Here is an 18226-nt window from a genome sequence, read left to right as displayed (position 1 = left end):
AGCCGTCGAGGGCGCTTTGGCCCGGATGTCCGGGCGCGGTGGCTTGGTCGGCTAGTCCCAGAGTCTCTCCAAGGAAACCTACAAGCTGCTGATGGGTGAGTGGTCGCCAAGGTCCTGGGAAGCGTTTATCGTAGTCCCTGCTTCTGCCCTACGTTGCCAGCTTTGCGGGTGGCCTCCGGATAGCGGCGAGTCCTTGTCCTTAGTTCCCACGCGTTTTTGGCCGGACCGAGGTGGGATAGGGATAGTCTGCTCCAGGCAAACCGAACTGGGGAACCGACTGCAGAGGAGGCCGGCTGCGTACGCGGGAAAAGCCAGGCCTTTGTTGTTTGTTCAAAATGCCACCTCAATTCCTTTTTTCAGTCCCTTTGTTTAACATTCCTGAGGGTTAACTTGACAATTTAAAGCGCAGGCGTTAAGTGCAGGAAAACAGTAAAGAAAACAGAAATTAATACTGCTTTACTGTTGTGTCTTGCTTCAGCATCAAACGTAAGTTTTGGGGGCCGTTCCCAAAGGACCATGACAGTTGCAAAACAGTTTGAAAATCAGATCTCCTTTACTATGGGAAATAAAAGGGGAAAGTGAGCGGACAGTGGGAGCTAGGGTTTTTTTTAGTGGACAATAAGCTTTTGCTTATTGGAGAAGGAAATGGCAGCCCACTCCAGTGTTCTTGTCTGGGCAATCCCGTGGACAGATGAGCCTGGCAGGTTACGATCCTTGGGGTCGCAAAACAGTCGGATACGACTGAGCGACTAAACAGCAAGCTTTTCCTTTCAACTTATCATTGCTGATTTTCAAGTCTTGGGTTTTGAGAAATTGTAGATTATTTACAGTCAGATGTATTTATTAAGCAACTGTTAGATGCAAAATTGGTATAGAAGTTTGCAATTTTTTAACTTCTGCGTTCTCAAAAAATCTGAAACAACTCACTTTGGTCTATTACTTTTGGTCTATTAGTTTGTAATTACAGTTGATTTAAAAATAAGTGCTGAACTTTCCTGGTGGTCCAGTGGTTAAGAATCTGCCAGCCAATTCAGGGCGCAAGGGTCAGTCCCTGGTCTGAGAATATCCTGCATGCCCCAGAGCAAATAAGCCCCTGCACCACAACTACCGAGCCAGGACTCTAGAGCCCAGGGCTTGGCAAGGAGAGGCCGCAACAAGGAAGAAGCTCGCTGCAAGCCAGAGAGCAGCACCGAAGACCCAGGGCAGCCAAAAATAATAAATAAATATAAATACATAAATAATAAATGAAAAGAAGCAACTGCGATAGTGAAAAAAAATGTTAAACGTCAAGGTAAAGAAGGCTGTGGGTTTTTTAAGTCAGAAATTTGACAAAGGTGAACATATTAAACTTGAGGCATTTTAGTCTGTGCTATTTCTGTTTTTCTCAACAGCACAAGGAGAAACAACAAAGTCTACTCGAATTTGAAATAAGAAAGTATTGTTGATCAGGCATTCTCTAGATTGTGAATTCATGAAGAATTGGGGAAATGATTTTTCAGGAAAAGCTTAATTTCCCAAATTCACGTTTGACCAGGACTTATTCCACAGTAGGGTGTAGGTTCTTTGAGGATATGGCCTCTGTCTTGTTCCCCTGTGGATCTATCCGGGTCCCTCACCAGTGGAATCACACTTAATGCATGTTTACTGAGTGAACAAATCAGTGATTGAGGGGAATCAGATGTCATTGATGAAAAAAATTCCTTTGATGATAACTTTTCCCTGTAGGTGAGGTCAAAGACAGTCTGTAGGCCCTGAGTTTTTTGGTTAAAAAGAGCTGCTTTGTATGTTGTCTAAGGCTTGAGAGCAGAGGGTTGATTCTAAGGCAGTGCTTCCTAAGTACTGGTCAGAGGCCCAGTGACAGCCTTGATGAAATTTTCACCTGTCCTCTACAAAAATGACCAAAGTTAGGATAACTTACTGGCCTTCTTAAAAAGTGAATTTATTTACCTTAAAGTCCTTTTATTCTGAAATTGTGTCCTTTCTGCTTTTCTGGTATTAAAATGTGTTCTGTCATGAAGGGAGGTGATAATAATTTTCATGTGTTTTAAGGCATGACTTCTTGTTCTTTCAGGGCAAAAATTCTATATTAATCCTCTAGTTTGAAAAAAAAAAGGCGGGGGGATTCAAAAGTCTAGACCATCCAGTCAAGGTGAGTGACTCGCTGGAGCCACTGGAGACATTCCAGGCTAGGCTTTGAGTCCTGGGCAGAGTCTGCCTTGCTGGATGAAGACCTTGATCTTAAGGAACAGTATTAGCAACAAGGTTCCATGTAACCTTCAGTAGTGTCACAGTGTAAAAGGAAAACTACATGCATCAAGACTTTTGTCCAATACATACTTTTTTCATTGAAACTTAGTTGAGATAATTTCGGCCAACTGTTTCAGCTGTTATTACCTAATTTTTTATAATCACAAAAGATGTTACTATACTGGCATTTGTTTTTAAAAAGCTGTCGATATTCAACCAGCATGCCTTGGACTTTATTGTGGGAAGACCCTGTTATTTAAAAATGGCTCAACTGAAATATATGGAGAATGTGGGGTAAGTCTTAATTTTGTATGTTATTTCATTTGTACAATATGTTTGCTTCTGAAATATTGGGACATGTAGAATAACTTTTTTCTTCAGTGTATTTCAACTTAAAAAAGAATATAGAGGCATTAATAAAATTCTCATTTGTGTTGACATATTGATTGTCTATGATACATCTTTGTGACAGTACAGTTACTAAGTATTTTTTAATGGATAATTTAATAATTTCTTTTTATTAATATAGAAAAGTGACTTGGACAAAAATTTAACATTACAACTCCAGAGCATTTCTCTGCAGTTTTTATATGGTGTGAATGACTAGATTTTCATGTAACTTAGTCAACTATTTTAGTAACTATTATGCAGGTATAGCAAATACAGTTTAGACTTTTTAAATTTTATTTATGTTTTCTCTTTTATCTTTAAAAGATGCACATGTAAACAGATGTTTAAACTGAAATGTGACATCTTAGTGAACAATTTTGGGAGGGTGTTAATGTTCTAAAATAATATCTGTACATAAAATACTGTTCTTATATATTGTAGGTGTGTCCAAGAGGACAGAGAACAAATGCACAGAAATACTGTCAGCCTTGCACAGAGTCTCCAGAACTTTATGACTGGCTCTATCTTGGCTTTATGGCTATGCTTCCTCTTGTTTTACATTGGTTCTTCATTGAATGGTACTCAGGGAAAAAGAGGTTAGCACTGTTCTCTAAATGTATCTGAATGCACTGATGTTGGAATTCTTGTCATTTAGAAGACCTTATCAATACCTCTGTTATTTTACAAGTGACAGGCTTGTTTTTCTTTTATCTTCTGATTACCTTTGACTGTGGCCAGAAAATAATGGTAGAACATGCCTCAGTAAATATTAAGGGAGATGTCCTTTGTTTTACTGAGTGAAGCTGGAGGAATATTTTATTTAATTTTTATTTCTTAATTATCTTTATTGGTTTTTTGCAAAGAATTGGCTGTGATTACAAACTATTTATTGTTCTAAAACAAGAATCTTTGCAGTTTAATACTAGTAATCAAGTATAATGTAGTTTAAGTGTTATGGTTGCAACCTAATTATGAAAACTCATACTAAAATCCACAAAAACTTACTGAGCATTGTGTTTGATGTTTAGAAGATCAGGGGAAGAGATACAAAAGTGATGTGGTTGATAGCCCTAATCTTATAAAGAAGACAAATACATTCACTACTGATTATAATACAAATCAGCCTTTAAAGTATAGAATCAAAAAGTGTATAAAAGCTTTATAAACAAAATGGTCTGGAATCACAGAGAATGGAAGAGATAAAATTGTGTCTGGTGTCACCTGAAACACATCAAAAAAGGAACATTTCAGGCAGAGGCAACAATGTGAACACTGGCATAGATGTATGAAACATGTGATCTCTTATGGGTGGGAATGGGAGTAGTTGGGTGTTCAAAGTGTGATAGCATATGAGGGAAAGGTAATAAAAAGGAGGATGAGAAAGGGGTCGAGGCCAGAATGTGAAAGTTCTTGGTAACGTGAACCTTATTCCACTGGGAATGAGGAACCAGATTCTACCGTAGTGCATTTCAGCCATCCTGACATTGGTTCCTCTTAACATATCAGCATCTTTCCTGCTTTAGGTCCTGTCCCTTTCCCCAAACTCTTCTCTGCCTGAAATACTCTCTTCTCCCTGCAACTTTTTGCCTAGATTCTTTTTCCCCCTTCCAATCTCAGTTTAAATTGTGTCTACTTAGAGAAACCTTCACTGACCCAATCTGCAGTAGGTCTGTCCTCATTATTTTTCTTTTTTAAGAGCACTGTTAGTTTGTTGTTGCTGCTTTGTATTTAGCACTCAACACAATTTCCAGTTATGTTCATCTCCTCATTTCGTGTTCTGTCCCACCCCTGATTATAGGCTCCCTGAGGGCAGTGGTTATCACCATTGTTATCTATGGAATCTCCAGAGGCCAGCACAGTTGCTGGCACGTAATAGATGCTAGTTATTTGCCAATGAATGATTTATTGGTGAAAGTTTTTGTTTGGAAAAAGAGTATCTTGGGTATATGTTTTAAGAAGATAACTTCTGCGGAGGGCAGATTAGAGGTGAGACATATTAGAAAGCTGTTGTCCAACAAGTAATGCTGGCTAGACACCAGTGATAGAAACGGAAGTGGAGAGGATGGTCAGATAGAAGTAGAATCTGTACACTTCTGGACCTACCAGGTAAGTCCATGTTGATTATTTACATTGGAAAAGCATTCATTATTTTTCAGAAAAGAAGCCATTAGAAATTTTTTTAAAGCAACTCTCATCCTGCTTTTAGTTTCTGTTGTAGAATGATGAGAGATGAGGGTGAGAAAAGAAATGTGATTAACAGAGCTAAAATAAAATAATTGCTCATTTGGAACTTTATACCTTTGAGTGGAGAAGAGGTGGGGTTAATGAACGTACCTCACCAAATACATTTGAACTAAAACATCATATATGGTTTGAGAGAATTTTAGAGCAGAAGGTAGAACTTTGGCTTGGGGATAAAGCAGAGATATGATCAGTGCTTAGACAGGAAAGGAGGTGGGCTTAAAAAGGAGTTTGTATAACTGTGTTTTGCCTAAGAAGTTGGTAGCAAAAAATACAAGGGCCATCTCTTATGTTTTCCTGAGACATTGCACTTAGAATCAAGGAAGCAGGGGCCTACCTGTCTTAGGCTAGACTCATGTTTCTCAAACTTTTTCATTCTTTCCTCCTTAAAGAGCTTTTTAAGATACTTTTTCTCCCTAATTTCACCTACCCCATGAAATTTTAGTATTACAGATATACTGTTTATTGATTTATATAGTATATGTATATATGTGTTTTACATATAAGAAGTGTAATTTTATTTTATACTCAAGGATGAATTCTTATCTCCTTGGGAGTCCTAGTGCCCACTGAGAATGCATAGTTCAGTTCAGTCGCTCAGTCGTGTCTGATTCTTTTGCAACCCCATGGATTGCAGCACGCCAGGCTTCCCTGTCCATCAGCAACTTCTGGAGTTTACTCAAACTTGTGTCCATTGAGTTTATGATGCCATCCAACCATCTCATCATCTGTCATCCACTTCTCCTGCCTTTAGTCTTTCCCAGCAAGTCAGTTCTTTGCATCAGGTGGCTAAAGTATTGGAGCTTCAGCTTCAGCATCAGTCCTTCCAATGAATATTCAGAACTGATTTCCTTTAGGATTGACTGGTTTGATCTCCTTGCTGTCCAAGGGACTCTGAAGAGTCTTCTCCGGCACCACAGTCCAAAAACATAGGCTAGACACTAATCAAAACTTCCCCTTCAGGCCTGTTTGCTTTTCCCAGAGTTTAGTATTAAATTTGTTTTCTTTGAGGCCAGGGCAGAGATAGGCAGAAAATGCATATTTTTATGTTATGAAGCCAGAAGCTGTGCTTCTTTTGTAATTTGTTTTCCAAATATATTCATGCAACAATCTTTAGGGATGTTTACAGTGTGTCAGGTGCTATACTAGGTTGTGGGATTCAGAGATGACTAAAGTGTGGATGCTCACAGTCCAGTGGATGAGGTAAACAAACTGTCACAGAGTATGTGAGGGTCTCTGGTAGAGGTATGTACAGAGTTTTAAGGCTAGCTTAAAGAGGCAATAGGGTGATGTCACAGGGGAAAAAACTGATTTTAAGCTGAACTCTGAAAAATGAGTCGTTTTTGAGAGAAATTGAAGGGAGAGTTTATCAGCAGGAAGAACATGTGCAAAAATCTAGAGCCAAGAGAGCACAGTATAACCAAGAAATGAGAGCTGAGGGTGCTGTGAGAAATAGGGACTAAATAAGACCAAGATATACAGAGATCTGGGGCTGGGAAAGTCTTTGGAAATATTCCTAGGACCTGGGAATAACCCCAGATCTGATCTTAAAGGATACACCATTTGCCAGATAGGTGACATGTGTTTTGAGGTGGAGCATGGAGCATGCTGGGATGAGTGAATCTGTGAGGAAACTAGTAGTTTTGTAAGGCCAGGTAGTATGGGAGATAAGGCTGGCAGGAAGTATTTTTCCTGAAAGGCAGATGGGCCTCACTGAAGTAGATTAATAAGGAGAGTTTTAGAAGCAGATTCCATTTTGTAAAAGATTACATAGTTGACTAAAGGTGGATTGAAAGAGTGTATGATGAGTAGAAAGCCAGTAGGAACATGACTAAAGTCCAGAATCGATAAGGTTCGGATTTTGCCTCCAAAAATAAGAATTCTATAAAGAAGCAGAAGATAGGGTTCTATGATACGAAAGTGTACACGTTTACTTACGTACTCAGTCTTCATCTGTGTAAAACGGCTTAGGAGTTCTGCCTCCAGCACCTTGGGCTCATTAGGAGCTTTGGTGATCTTCTTGCGAGGAATACCTGAAGTCTGGAAGAGACATGCTATGGAAGACATTGCTGGTCTCACAGGAATGGGGGTGGGGTGGGGTGGATCTTTGAGAACTCTTCTCTTTCAGAAAACAAGCAAACCCACCCTGAACTGGAGCCAAAGCAGGCAGTAGGGTTGGGTTGCCTAAAGCTAATTGCCAACAGCAACTGGGTAGTCCTTTCTTTCTGTTCTACATGAGTCGAGTTGGGATGCACTCATCTTGAAGCTGGGCTCGGCTGTGGTGTACAAAGCGAGTAACTCGTGGTGGAATAGGTGCTGGCTGTCAGCTGTCAGCACACGGGCGCTGCTCACCAGCAGCTCTTTTATCTTTGGTGTTCTGAAGCTTAAGCATAATGTGTATTGGTGTGAATTTCTTTTTATTTATTCTGCTTGGAATGTGTTTTGATTCCTAGGAAGAATTCTGTGAACTTGCTTTGCATTATTTCAGTTGAGCCCAGTCAAACCACAGCATAGTGAGATATAATCAGTGGTGGTTGCTTTAGGCCATTAGGTTTTAGGGTAGTTTGCTATGCAGTGGCCGGAGAAGGCAACGGCACCCCACTCCAGTACTCTTGCCTAGAAAATCCCGTGGACGGAGGAGCCTGGTAGGCTGCCGTCTATGGGGTCACACAGAGTCGGACACGACTGAAGTGACGCAGCAGCTATGCAGCGGCAGATAAACTGGAACATTATTCAAGCAGAAAACTCAAAAGCATCTATAGACTAGATATTATAAATGATGAGAATTTAAGAGGCTGGCTATAAGTATACAAAATCAGTTCCCTCCTTATATTTCATTTATAGAATCACGGTTGTGTGAGGTAGCTAAGACCAAGGTAGCTAAGCTACATTGGATTTCTACAGTGGAACTTGACAAGCTAGTTCTATAATTTATAGGGAGGTTCAAAGGCCAAGAGTGACCTCTACTGAAGAAGTAGAAGAATATATGTAATATCAGGAAATTACTATCATTCTGTTGTCTCAGGGATAGATAAATGAACCCCAGGAATGAAACAAAGAACTAAAAACAGACTAGTTATATAGGGAACTTTTTATGGCAGAGGTGGCATGGTAGCTTAATGAGGGGAAAAGAGTTAACTCTTCAATAAAATGCTACTCCTGGACAATTGGATATTCAAATGGGAAAAGCTAAAGTTATATTCTAATTTAAACACAGAAATCTCTTTTAACTTATACACATAAATCTCTTCTAAATGTATTAAAGATTGAAACATGAAAAGCAAAACTTAAAACTTTTAGAAGAAAATAAATATTTTTCTTAGAGTGAGAATCTGTTAACCAGAAATTTAAAATTTGATAAAGCCAACTATATTAAAATTCAGAACATTTGTTCATAAAAAGACATCACAAAGTAAAATGACAATTCAACCCATAAACTGATAGGAAGACATTTGCAACATACTTTACTAACATCACAGGTAGAATATTATACAGCAACAAACATGACTGAACTTCAGCCATAAGCAGGGCTATAAATGAATCTTAGAAATGTAATTCTGAGTGGAAAAAAAATCTGAGAAAGGTTATATCTCTTTATCGGGTTGAAAAAGAAGCAAAACTCTAAATAGTGATTTTGAAGTATAAATACAGTTGGAATAAAAACTATTTAGCAAAACTGATAAAGCAATTTAATATAATGGTTATTTCTAGAGGAGAGACAGGAATGGGGAGGAACAGGTAGATATAAGTTGTTAATGTTCTAGTTATTGGGTTAGGGGTGAGCTTACAATGTTTATTATATTTTTAACTAATATAACATATAATCTTTTATGTACTTTTAATGTTTAAAATAATTTTAAATGATGCATAGATAACTTTTAAGACATTTTTAATCGTTTGGAGAGATATTGAATATAAAAGTAGATCCAATTTCTGCTTTTCTACACATTTAGACAATACAGGCACATCGTTATCTGGGATAAGTACTTATCCCTTTTTAGTAAATAAGGTTAAATTCTTCCCACGTAGTTTTTGTATGTTCTTGGCTTTTCTTAGCTATTTAGAAGATTTTCTTGTTTCAGGATTTATCAGTTGCACTTCTTTTTAGAATCCATATTTTGAAGCGTATACAGGTTTTATTAAAGGCCAGTTCCATGCTGAGAATTCTCTGGTTATTGTCCTTCCTTTGTTTTCTCAGTTCCAGTGCCCTTTTCCAGCACATTACTGCATTGTTTGAATGCACTATGGCAGCTATCATCACCTTACTTGTGAGCGAGCCAGTTGGTGTGCTTTATATCCGTTCATGTCGAGTATCAATGCTTTCTGATTGGTACACCATGCTTTACAACCCAAGTCCAGATTATGTTACCACAGTGCACTGTACTCATGAAGCTGTCTACCCATTGTAAGTATTTATAAGATCATTTTTTTTAAATTGTAGATTTCACTCATTTCAGCAGATTGAGCCTTGTGAAATGACTCCTAAGCACTAGGGGAGATAAACATAAATTATTTTCTTTTCTAAAGTGATAGTCTGGTAAGAGGAAATAGAAATACATCTTAGTATAATGGAGTGAAAGTATTTTAGTGTTGATGTTGAAGTGTCTAAGCACTTCTAAAATAAACTATATGTTTCTTAAAAAGGGAATTATAAGGAAAAGGAAACCCTTTTTGATATACAACAGAGAAGCAATATCTGACTTATAGGAAGTAATATGGGCTGTGGAGTTTGAATCCCAAGCCTGTTAGCTGTTAATTTGAACATGTTAAGAACCTCTTGCAACCTCGACCTTCACATTGGTAAAAATGGGAAGAATGATACCCTAAGGTGACTGTGAGGATTAAATAAGTGCGCCTTACATATAGGAAGCACTTCCAAGTAGCTGGCATTATTATTAGAGTGCTTGGGTTAATGTTCTCCACCCCTCCCCGCCAAATAAATGTAACTTTCACCATAATGTTTTGTTTTAAAAATATCAAATTAATCAGATTTTGTATATTATTATCCCAGACTACATTTTTAGAATTCCTGTGAATTGTTGGTGTTCATTTTGATGTGTTTTTCTCAGTAAAGGTACAATAGAAGAGTCTGGTATTTATATTCTCATAATTATAGAAATTTACCATTATGTAATACGCTGAACAAAACAGACCTTTTTGTGCAAGTCTTAGTAATACTAAGTGTCCAAAAAAATGCACGTATGTAAAAAGATAATTTTCATAAAATGAGATCTAAAAACAAGATCCAGGTATAGAGATGTGAGAATCTTTTCTAACTGCCTGCCTACCTTTTAAGTTCTGTAAATTATTTATTCCTTATATATATAAAATTATATATAGAGAGAGACAGCCAGACATATAATTTATACATATAAACTGATTAAAATAATAGTCTTTTTGGAGCTCTTAAGGAGCTACAAGCTGCAGGAATAGACAGATTTTACTTTGTTTTGATGTTGGTAGGAGGAGACCTAACAAGAGAAAAAAACTCATCATCCAAGAGGTCAGGCTTGAAATAATGCAGTACAGTACAGGGCTGGACCTGAAAGCATCATGAGAGCACAGGGATCCTGGATCACTGAGCTGTGTGAACAGCCATGTGGTCAGTAATTTGGGACAACTGTTGTGCTTCCCTCGACTTTCCTCTGCACAGGAGAGGGTTTGAGTGTAAGTAAAAATAATTTTAAATCCTCATGAAAAATAATTAGAAATAATATGTACAGAAATTCCATTATTCAACATAAAGAGCTAGAAACTGTATATTTAGCTGTATGTGCTGATACAGAGAGAGAGAATCTTTTTACAACTTTTTTTTTAATTTTTAAAAATTACATTATAGAACATTTGGAAAACAGAAAAAGCATACCCCAGATAAAATAATCTATAATTCCATTTCTTAAGATGATCACTGCTAAAAATGTCTTTCCAATTGCCATTTCTGTATGTATGTATTTTTTTAAAAAAGTGTTATTCACATGCCATTTATAGTCTGTTGTCATTTAATGTATGAGGCACAATTTTGTTGTTAACGTTTCTTTCATAATTGGATTATTAATGTCTGCATAGTAGTCCAGCAAAAATATATTCTAAAATTTAACCACTTTCTTATTGTTGAATATTTTCTTCCTGAGTTTTCTTTATCATGTGATTCAGTAAAAATGCTTGTTCATTGGGTTTTTGTGTATATCTGATTGTTTCCCTTTGATTAATTTTTACAAGTAAACTTTCTGGATTAAAGATATAAACATTTTACAATTTTTGATACACATTTCCAAACTGCCTACCAGAAGGGATACCAGCATGCTCTTTACAGCAATATATGAGAGTCTTTCTGGCCAACCCTTTACCAATCTGAATATTTGACGGGTAGACTTTTTAAACCTTTCTCAGGATCTTTGATTTTAAAATGATCAATGATAAAAGGACACTTTAAAACATATTTTTGATGTAACAGTTTTCTATTTTATTTTCCAGATACACCATTGTATTTATCTATTATGCATTCTGCTTGGTATTAATGATGCTGCTCCGACCTCTTCTGGTAAAAAAGATTGCCTGTGGGTTAGGGAAGTCCGATCGATTTAAAAGTATTTATGCTGCACTTTACTTCTTCCCAATTTTAACCGTGCTTCAGGCAGTTGGTGGAGGCCTTTTATGTAAGTTTGATGGGTAACATCAATGAAATATATTTATTATATGTGATAAACAATATTTTCTCTGAGTATAATATTGGACCTTGTTCTTTAGTTTTTTGTTTTTATCCTTGAAAATAAGCCATACTATATGTTTTTGCTAAAACATCATCATTCTTAATCAAAACTAACTTGTTTAGAAAATACTTTGTATTTGAAGCTCACAACCTCATAGGAAGGTTTTTTAAAATCTGAGTGTAAATAACACAAAAACTGGTTTTTACATATAACAAATGAAAATAACTCTTGATATCATATGATGTTTACCATCAAGTTAGGTCTTAGTTCTCTAAGTTTTTTTTTATCAAAAAACTTTTAGAAACAGTAAAAAATCCTCAATATATTTTTTTATTTTAATATATCCATTCATTCATTTATTCAGCAACCATTTAGACTGATCTGTGGCTCACGAGAAGAATGAAAGTTGGTGTTAAAGAGCTCACATGCTACTAGGAACGCTGTACTAAGTAGCTGAGAACATAGAGTGGTACTTTTTGAACGTGTGACATTGAACATTGGAAGGATGTTGGATACCATCTGTATATGGAGCTTGCCAGGGTGCAGAGGACAAGCTTCTGACATGGAGGAACTGGGCAAGATGACATCACTGTGCAAGTACTGTAGCTTAGTAATGAATTTGGTTCAGAGTGAGGGTGGAGCTGAGGGTAAGGCCAAGGGAAGAGGAAATTGGAGGCTAGTTAGGGGTCTTAAACCCTCATATTCTGATTTGACAGATATGTTGTTTCCTTTGGCCTGCATGGTGTTTGAAAACCTATAATTTTATTCTCCTAACTGACCTCTGTAAGCATTTGAAGTTGCTATTCTTGGGACCTGCTCTTAAAAGGATTTCAGGAGGAAGAGTGACATGACTAGATTTGCATTGAAGATAACTTGGTCGCCGTGTGGAAAATGGATTGGCTGAGAAGAGAAACTGGGGTATCAATTAAGAGATTACTGCCATAAACTGAGCCTGACTGTGTGGCCTAGCAGAGAAACACCAGGAATGAAGAACAATTTCAAAGACAGAGTTAACTAAACTAGGAAACTAATACAGGGGTTGAGGGATTGGGAGGAGAATACAGTAAAGGAAATTTCTAACTTAGTAACTAGTGAATGCATGAATCATGAATGTTAGAAGAAGCAAATAGGTTGGTATTCATGGAATATCCTAAAGAGCACAGGTAGTTATTTATTCTGGACAAACCTGGGAGAACTGACTAGGCTGTAAAGATTTAAGAATTGTCAGCCCTCAGATCCCTGTGTCCTGGACAGCAGCTGCTTCTACTGTAGAGAACTTCTTGGTTGTGCAATGGGGGAAGAAGAAAGTCATGGAAAGCAGGGAGAGGTTGGGAAGTTAACCTAAGGAGACTGCCAGATAGCATTACTTCCTATGTTGTAGCTGCCTATGTTGAAAAATGCCTTTTCCAACACTGAATGTCTTTAGATAATTTTGTTAACAAGCCTCCACCCAGAGCACACTCATCAAGGGAGGATCAAGGAGTTATTGTTTATTTGTACTAACTATAAACTTACGCAGTCTGCTGAGATCAGTCCTGGAGGGTATCATAACAACTCAATTGTATGATGTTGAAAAAGAGATAATTTTTGGTATGTAGGGGTGTCCTTGGAGAAGGAAATGGCAACCCACTCCAGTGTTCTTGCCTGGAGAATCCCAGGGACGGGGGAGCCTGGTGGGCTTCCGTCTATGGGGTCACAGAGTCGGACACGACTGAAGCGACTTAGCAGCAGCAGCAGCAGCAGGGGTGTCCTAGTTCAGGCTGCTATAAAAGAATACCATAGACTGGGTGACTTACAAACAACAGTGACTTACTTCTTGCAGTTCTGGAGACTGTGAGGTCCAAGAGCAAGGCACCGGCAGATCTGGAGCCTGATGAGGACTTGGTTCTTGGTTCATTAATGGCTGTCTTCTTTCAGAGTCCTCAGTTCAGTTCAGTTCAGTCGCTCAGTCGTGTCTGACTCTTTGCGACCCCATGAATCATGGCACGCCAGGCCTCCCTGTCCATCACCAACTCCCGGAGTTCACTCAAACTCATGTCCATCGAGTCGGTGATGCCATCCAGCCATCTCATTCTCTGTCGTTCCCTTCTTCTCCCGCCCCCAATCCTTCCCAGCATCAGAGTCGTTTCCATTGAGTCAACTTGTCGCATGAGGTGGCCAAAGTATTGGAGTTTCAGAGTCCTCACATGGCAGAAAAGGGGAGAGTTCTCTGAGGTCTTTTTTATAAGAGCACTAATCCCATTCTTGAGAGCTTCACCCACATGACCTAATCATCCCAAAGGCCCTCTATCTACTTATACCATCACATTGAGGGTTAGGATTTCAACATAAGAGTTTTGGGCGACACAGACATTTAGTCCATGACAAGAGAATACATCAAGCTTGAGCAAAGTAGGGCAGCAAGAGGCTTCTGGTAGCTCAGGATACCAGGGTCTACGGAAAGAGACACTGGGAGTAATTAGGAAGATGTCAGTGACAAACTTTTACTTGCTTGGAAGTATTATTGAAACCCATTTTGAAGTGTGATCTGCCTCTGAACCACCTGCAGAACTAAAATGCAGATTTTTAGGCACTACTCTCAGACCTAGTTGCTTAAAATCTTATATTGTCTTCAACCCTAGAATAAGAACAATTCTAAATCCTTCTTTGAGCCCAGAACCTCCCTCTGTTCCCCAAAAGTTTGGGCCATGTTGGAAATTTCCTCTTTATCCTTTTTACTACTAGGTCTTAAATTTGTATTATTAGTAACATTGTTTAGCTATTTATAAGTTAATTGGGATTTTTTTGAATGGTTGGTTAGGACCTAACCTGTTTAGGCAATAAAAGGTTCTAAATGTCAAACAAGTCATTCATTTATTTAGTAAGTTGGAATCAGGCTTGTATAGATGATTCAGAGTTTCTGACAGTGTTCCAAATGGGTTCTACTGTGTTACAGGGAAATTAATAGTTTTATTAGTTTGGTACAAAAGTAATTGCAGTTTTGGACCATGAATTTTAAATCATTGTAACTAGGCTCAGATACATCTTTATTAATCAAAATAGGAACGATTACATTCAACACATCTTTTCCAAGAAGAAATAGGTTTGTTTATTTCTGTAGCATAAAAATCCATGCCTCAGGACTCAAAGAACTCTTGGAAAGCATTTTCTGCCTCCTGGCTGTGTAAGCATTTTCTCTGCGAAAAGTTCTCGAGATGCTTGAAGTGGTAGGTAGTTGGTGAGGGGTCAGGTGAATATGGTGGATGAGGCAAAACTCTGTAGCCCAATTCATTAAACTTTTGAAGCACTGTTTGTCAGACCTGTGGTCAGGCGTTGTCATGAAGAACTGGGCCCATTATATTGACCAATACTAGCTGCAGGCGTTGCAGTTTTCGGTGCATCTCATCGATTTGCTGAGCATGCTTCTCAGATGTAATGGTTTCACCAGGATTCAGAAAGCTGTAATGAATCAGATGGTCAGCAGACCATCAAACAGTGACCATGACCTTTTTTTGTTGCAAGTTTGGCTTTGGGAAGTGCTTTGGAGCTGCTTCTCAGTCCAGCTGCTGAGCTGATTGTCACCGGTTGTTGTATAAAATCCACTTTTCGTTGCATGTCACAATCTGATCGAGAAATGGTTTGTTGTTGTTGTATAGAATAAGAGAAGACGACACTTCAAAATGATGATTTTTTGATTTGCAGTCAGCCCACGAGGCACCCACTTATCAAGCTTTTTCACCTTTCCAATTTGTTTCAAATGTGAAACCACCATAGAATGGTTGGCATTGAGTTCTTAGGCAACTTCATCAGCTTTGATGAGGGCTCTCAATTGTTGTTGTCAACTTCCGATGGCTGGCCACTATGCTCCTCCTCTTCAAGACTCTCGTCTCCTTTGCAAACCTTGAACTGACCACTGCACTGTACATTTGTTAGCAGTTCCTGGGCGAGATGCATTGTTGATGTTGGGAGTTGTCTCCACTGCTTTATGACCCATTTTGAACTCAAATAAGAAAATCGCTCGAATTTGCTTTTTGTCTGACATCATTTCCATAAACTAAAATAAATGCAAAATACACAACAAGTAATAAGTCATTAGCAAGAAAAAGTGAGAAATGCACATTAAAATGATGTATAACATAACTACATTTATTTAAAAAGGTATTCTAATATCAAACAGCAAAGTTCAACAATGCAAAACTGCAATTACTTTTGCACCAACCTAATAGTAACTGAAGTTAATTGTTTTAAAATAATTGCATAAAAATAATTCAAGATTTTTTTTCATTTGTCCATTTGTTTTAGTGAGCTGTATATGTTTAAAACATTTTAAAAGAAAAGTGGCATTTTTAAGTAATAATTTTACTTAAAGTATTTTGCTGTACTATATTTGAAGTAGAAATGTCTATTAGTTTGTCATTAAGAGCACTGAATGATCCATTTAGCCTTTGAGGCTTATTGACATATGACCTTTTAATTAAAGCCGAATTACCCTTATATATAATAGCCTTTCTCAACTGAAGTTCCCCAATGTGGACCACAAAACATCAAAAATTGAGTGATTAGTTTCCCAATTCTCCCAAGTTTGATACATAGCTAGTATGCATAGGAGAGAAGTTAATTCTTTACATCAGTGGAAGCCTTAAGGCAGGGGTCTTCAAAGGTAGGCCACGGATAGTTTTACATCTTTTAATTGTTGGGGGAAGATCAAAAGAGTAGTAGTATTTCTTGACATGTGACAATTAGGTAAAATATGAATTTTACTATCTGATTAACTTATATGTCATAACTTACAAACTTATAAAGTTAATTTTACTGAACACAGACACATCCATTCATTACGTATGACCTGGCTGCTTTCCCACTGCAACTGTGGAGTTGGGTGACTGAGACTGTATGGCCCCCAAAACCACTATCTGGCCCTTTACAGAAAAAGTTTGCTGACCCCTGTCTTAGAGCATTGGGGCTTCCATCTCTCACAGGATTGATTGAGAAGGTTTTTGTCTAGGAAAAGAATTATACTGTTTGAATTTTTTGATGGTTTATTCAGAAATTTTAATTTTCAGCGTAATACCAATGTTTGTCTTTCAGACTATGCCTTCCCATACATTATATTAGTATTATCTTTGGTTACCCTGGCTGTGTACATGTCAGCTTCTGAAATAGAGGTAGGATGTCTGTTTTCTTTTGTTAAAGAGTTTTTTTTTTTTAAATAGATTTGACTATTGAATAGGACAGTGGCATATATGATATGATATGTTACAGCTGATTGCTTTAGTAATCCTTGGCTAATCAGGGTCACTCAGTAGCTTTTGGGCTCATCAGTTTGTAAAAAGTTGTATCCTAGACTGTGTTTGCTTGGGAAATTAATCAGGCTTACTCTCCAGCATGTTAGAGAAAAAAATCATTTCACATCATTTATCCACATAGAAAATATTTAATTATTGAAATGTTTAACCTTATTAACAGTATTTTAAGGGAAACAAATTCTTTATTTTACATAGAACCGAGCTGATGAGCCATTTAATGAGGGAAAGTTAACTAGCCAGTTGCAAATTGTATTTTAGTGTGTTTATTAGCACATTTATATATTACTTTTATAGTAATTTGGTCCTTCCAATTTCTGTATATTATAGAGTGATATTAAAAGTTAAAGGGAAATCAGAGTAGTCATCTGTCATTTCTGCTCCCTTCTAAGTATCCAAGCAGCTGACTAGGAATGCTAGAAATTGGGTGTATATACCTCCTGCTTCCCATCTGTAGACTCAGATGCTGTGGATCAGGGCAGGAAGAAGGCACGAAATGTGGAGTTTCCTTCCAGCTCAGATTTTTCAGAAGCAGCCGTAGTGTTTCCAGAGTCGAATGGGGGGTGTAGACCAGAACTAGAAATGTGGGCTCCTGTCTCCTCGTGGCCACTGGCATGCTGAACATAGGAAGCCTGAGTTTCCTCATCTGTAAAGTATAGTAGCAAGACTGGGTGATTTCTTATGTCCCTATGATTCTGAGGTTATGATTTTGTGTGAAAATAATATGTTTCAAATTAAAACTAATAAATTATCTAGTTGATTCAGCCTAATAATCTGTATCTCTCTCTTCTTCTACAAAATTTTATAGAACTGCTATGATCTTCTGGTCAGAAAGAAAAGACTCATTGTTCTCTTCAGCCACTGGCTACTCCATGCCTATGGGATCATCTCCATTTCCAGAGTGGATAAACTCGAGCAAGATTTACCCCTTTTGGCATTGGTACCTACACCAGCCCTTTTTTACTTGTTCACTGCAAAATTTACCGAGCCTTCGCGGATACTCTCAGAAGGAGCCAATGGACACTGAATGTAAAATGCCAAAAAAAACCTAAGAAGTGTTCTTAATTTAAAAAAAAAGTAAAATAAAAAAATATGTATTAGTACTCTTCTGTCATACAAGGGAATATGATTGTAAGTTCATCTGATGTTCTGGGGAGTTTGTTGTTTGGTTTTTTTTTTTTTCAATTTAACAGAATTTATGGTTTCAAGGAAAATGCAAAATACCATAATTCTCCATTATGTAGTATAACACACTGTACACTTAGAGCACTCCGTTATCTTCCACTGGAGGCCTGTTAGGAAGCACTTATCTCTTGCAACAGTTTAGCTATTCTTTAGAGCAAAATCATGTTTCTG

At 37.6% G+C, this 18226-nt stretch overlaps 1 protein-coding gene across 2 annotated transcripts; it reads left to right on the top strand.

Moving 5' to 3' along the window:
- Position 1: 1 nt before the first annotated feature.
- On the top strand, positions 2-17973 carry JKAMP (JNK1/MAPK8 associated membrane protein). 2 transcript variants are annotated; one of them, XM_055436008.2, is made up of 7 exons: positions 2-95; positions 2450-2541; positions 3079-3233; positions 9077-9283; positions 11353-11534; positions 16656-16732; positions 17679-17973. In XM_055436008.2, the coding sequence occupies exons 1-7, from the start codon at positions 92-94 to the stop codon at positions 17895-17897; spliced, it is 936 nt and encodes a 311-aa protein (XP_055291983.1). In that variant the 5' UTR covers positions 2-91; the 3' UTR covers positions 17898-17973. The 2 variants fall into 2 exon arrangements, with proteins under 2 accessions (XP_055291983.1, XP_055291984.1); XM_055436009.2 differs by having other exon boundaries at positions 16-95; positions 2468-2541.
- The last annotated feature ends 253 nt before the right edge of the window (positions 17974-18226 follow it).

This window comes from Moschus berezovskii, chromosome 9 (genome assembly GCF_049115385.1).
Source record: "Moschus berezovskii isolate FMDL1 chromosome 9, NW_MosBer_1.0, whole genome shotgun sequence".
Lineage (NCBI taxonomy): Eukaryota > Metazoa > Chordata > Mammalia > Artiodactyla > Moschidae > Moschus > Moschus berezovskii.
This window is presented reverse-complemented; position numbering and strand designations above follow the sequence as displayed.

Bases quoted from the DNA above. Each gene is read 5' to 3' on its own strand.
- JKAMP (XM_055436008.2), top strand. The intron at 9,284-11,352 runs GTAAGTATTTAT...TTTATTTTCCAG, and splicing joins CATGAAGCTGTCTACCCATT to ATACACCATTGTATTTATCT. The intron at 11,535-16,655 runs GTAAGTTTGATG...TTTGTCTTTCAG, and splicing joins AGTTGGTGGAGGCCTTTTAT to ACTATGCCTTCCCATACATT.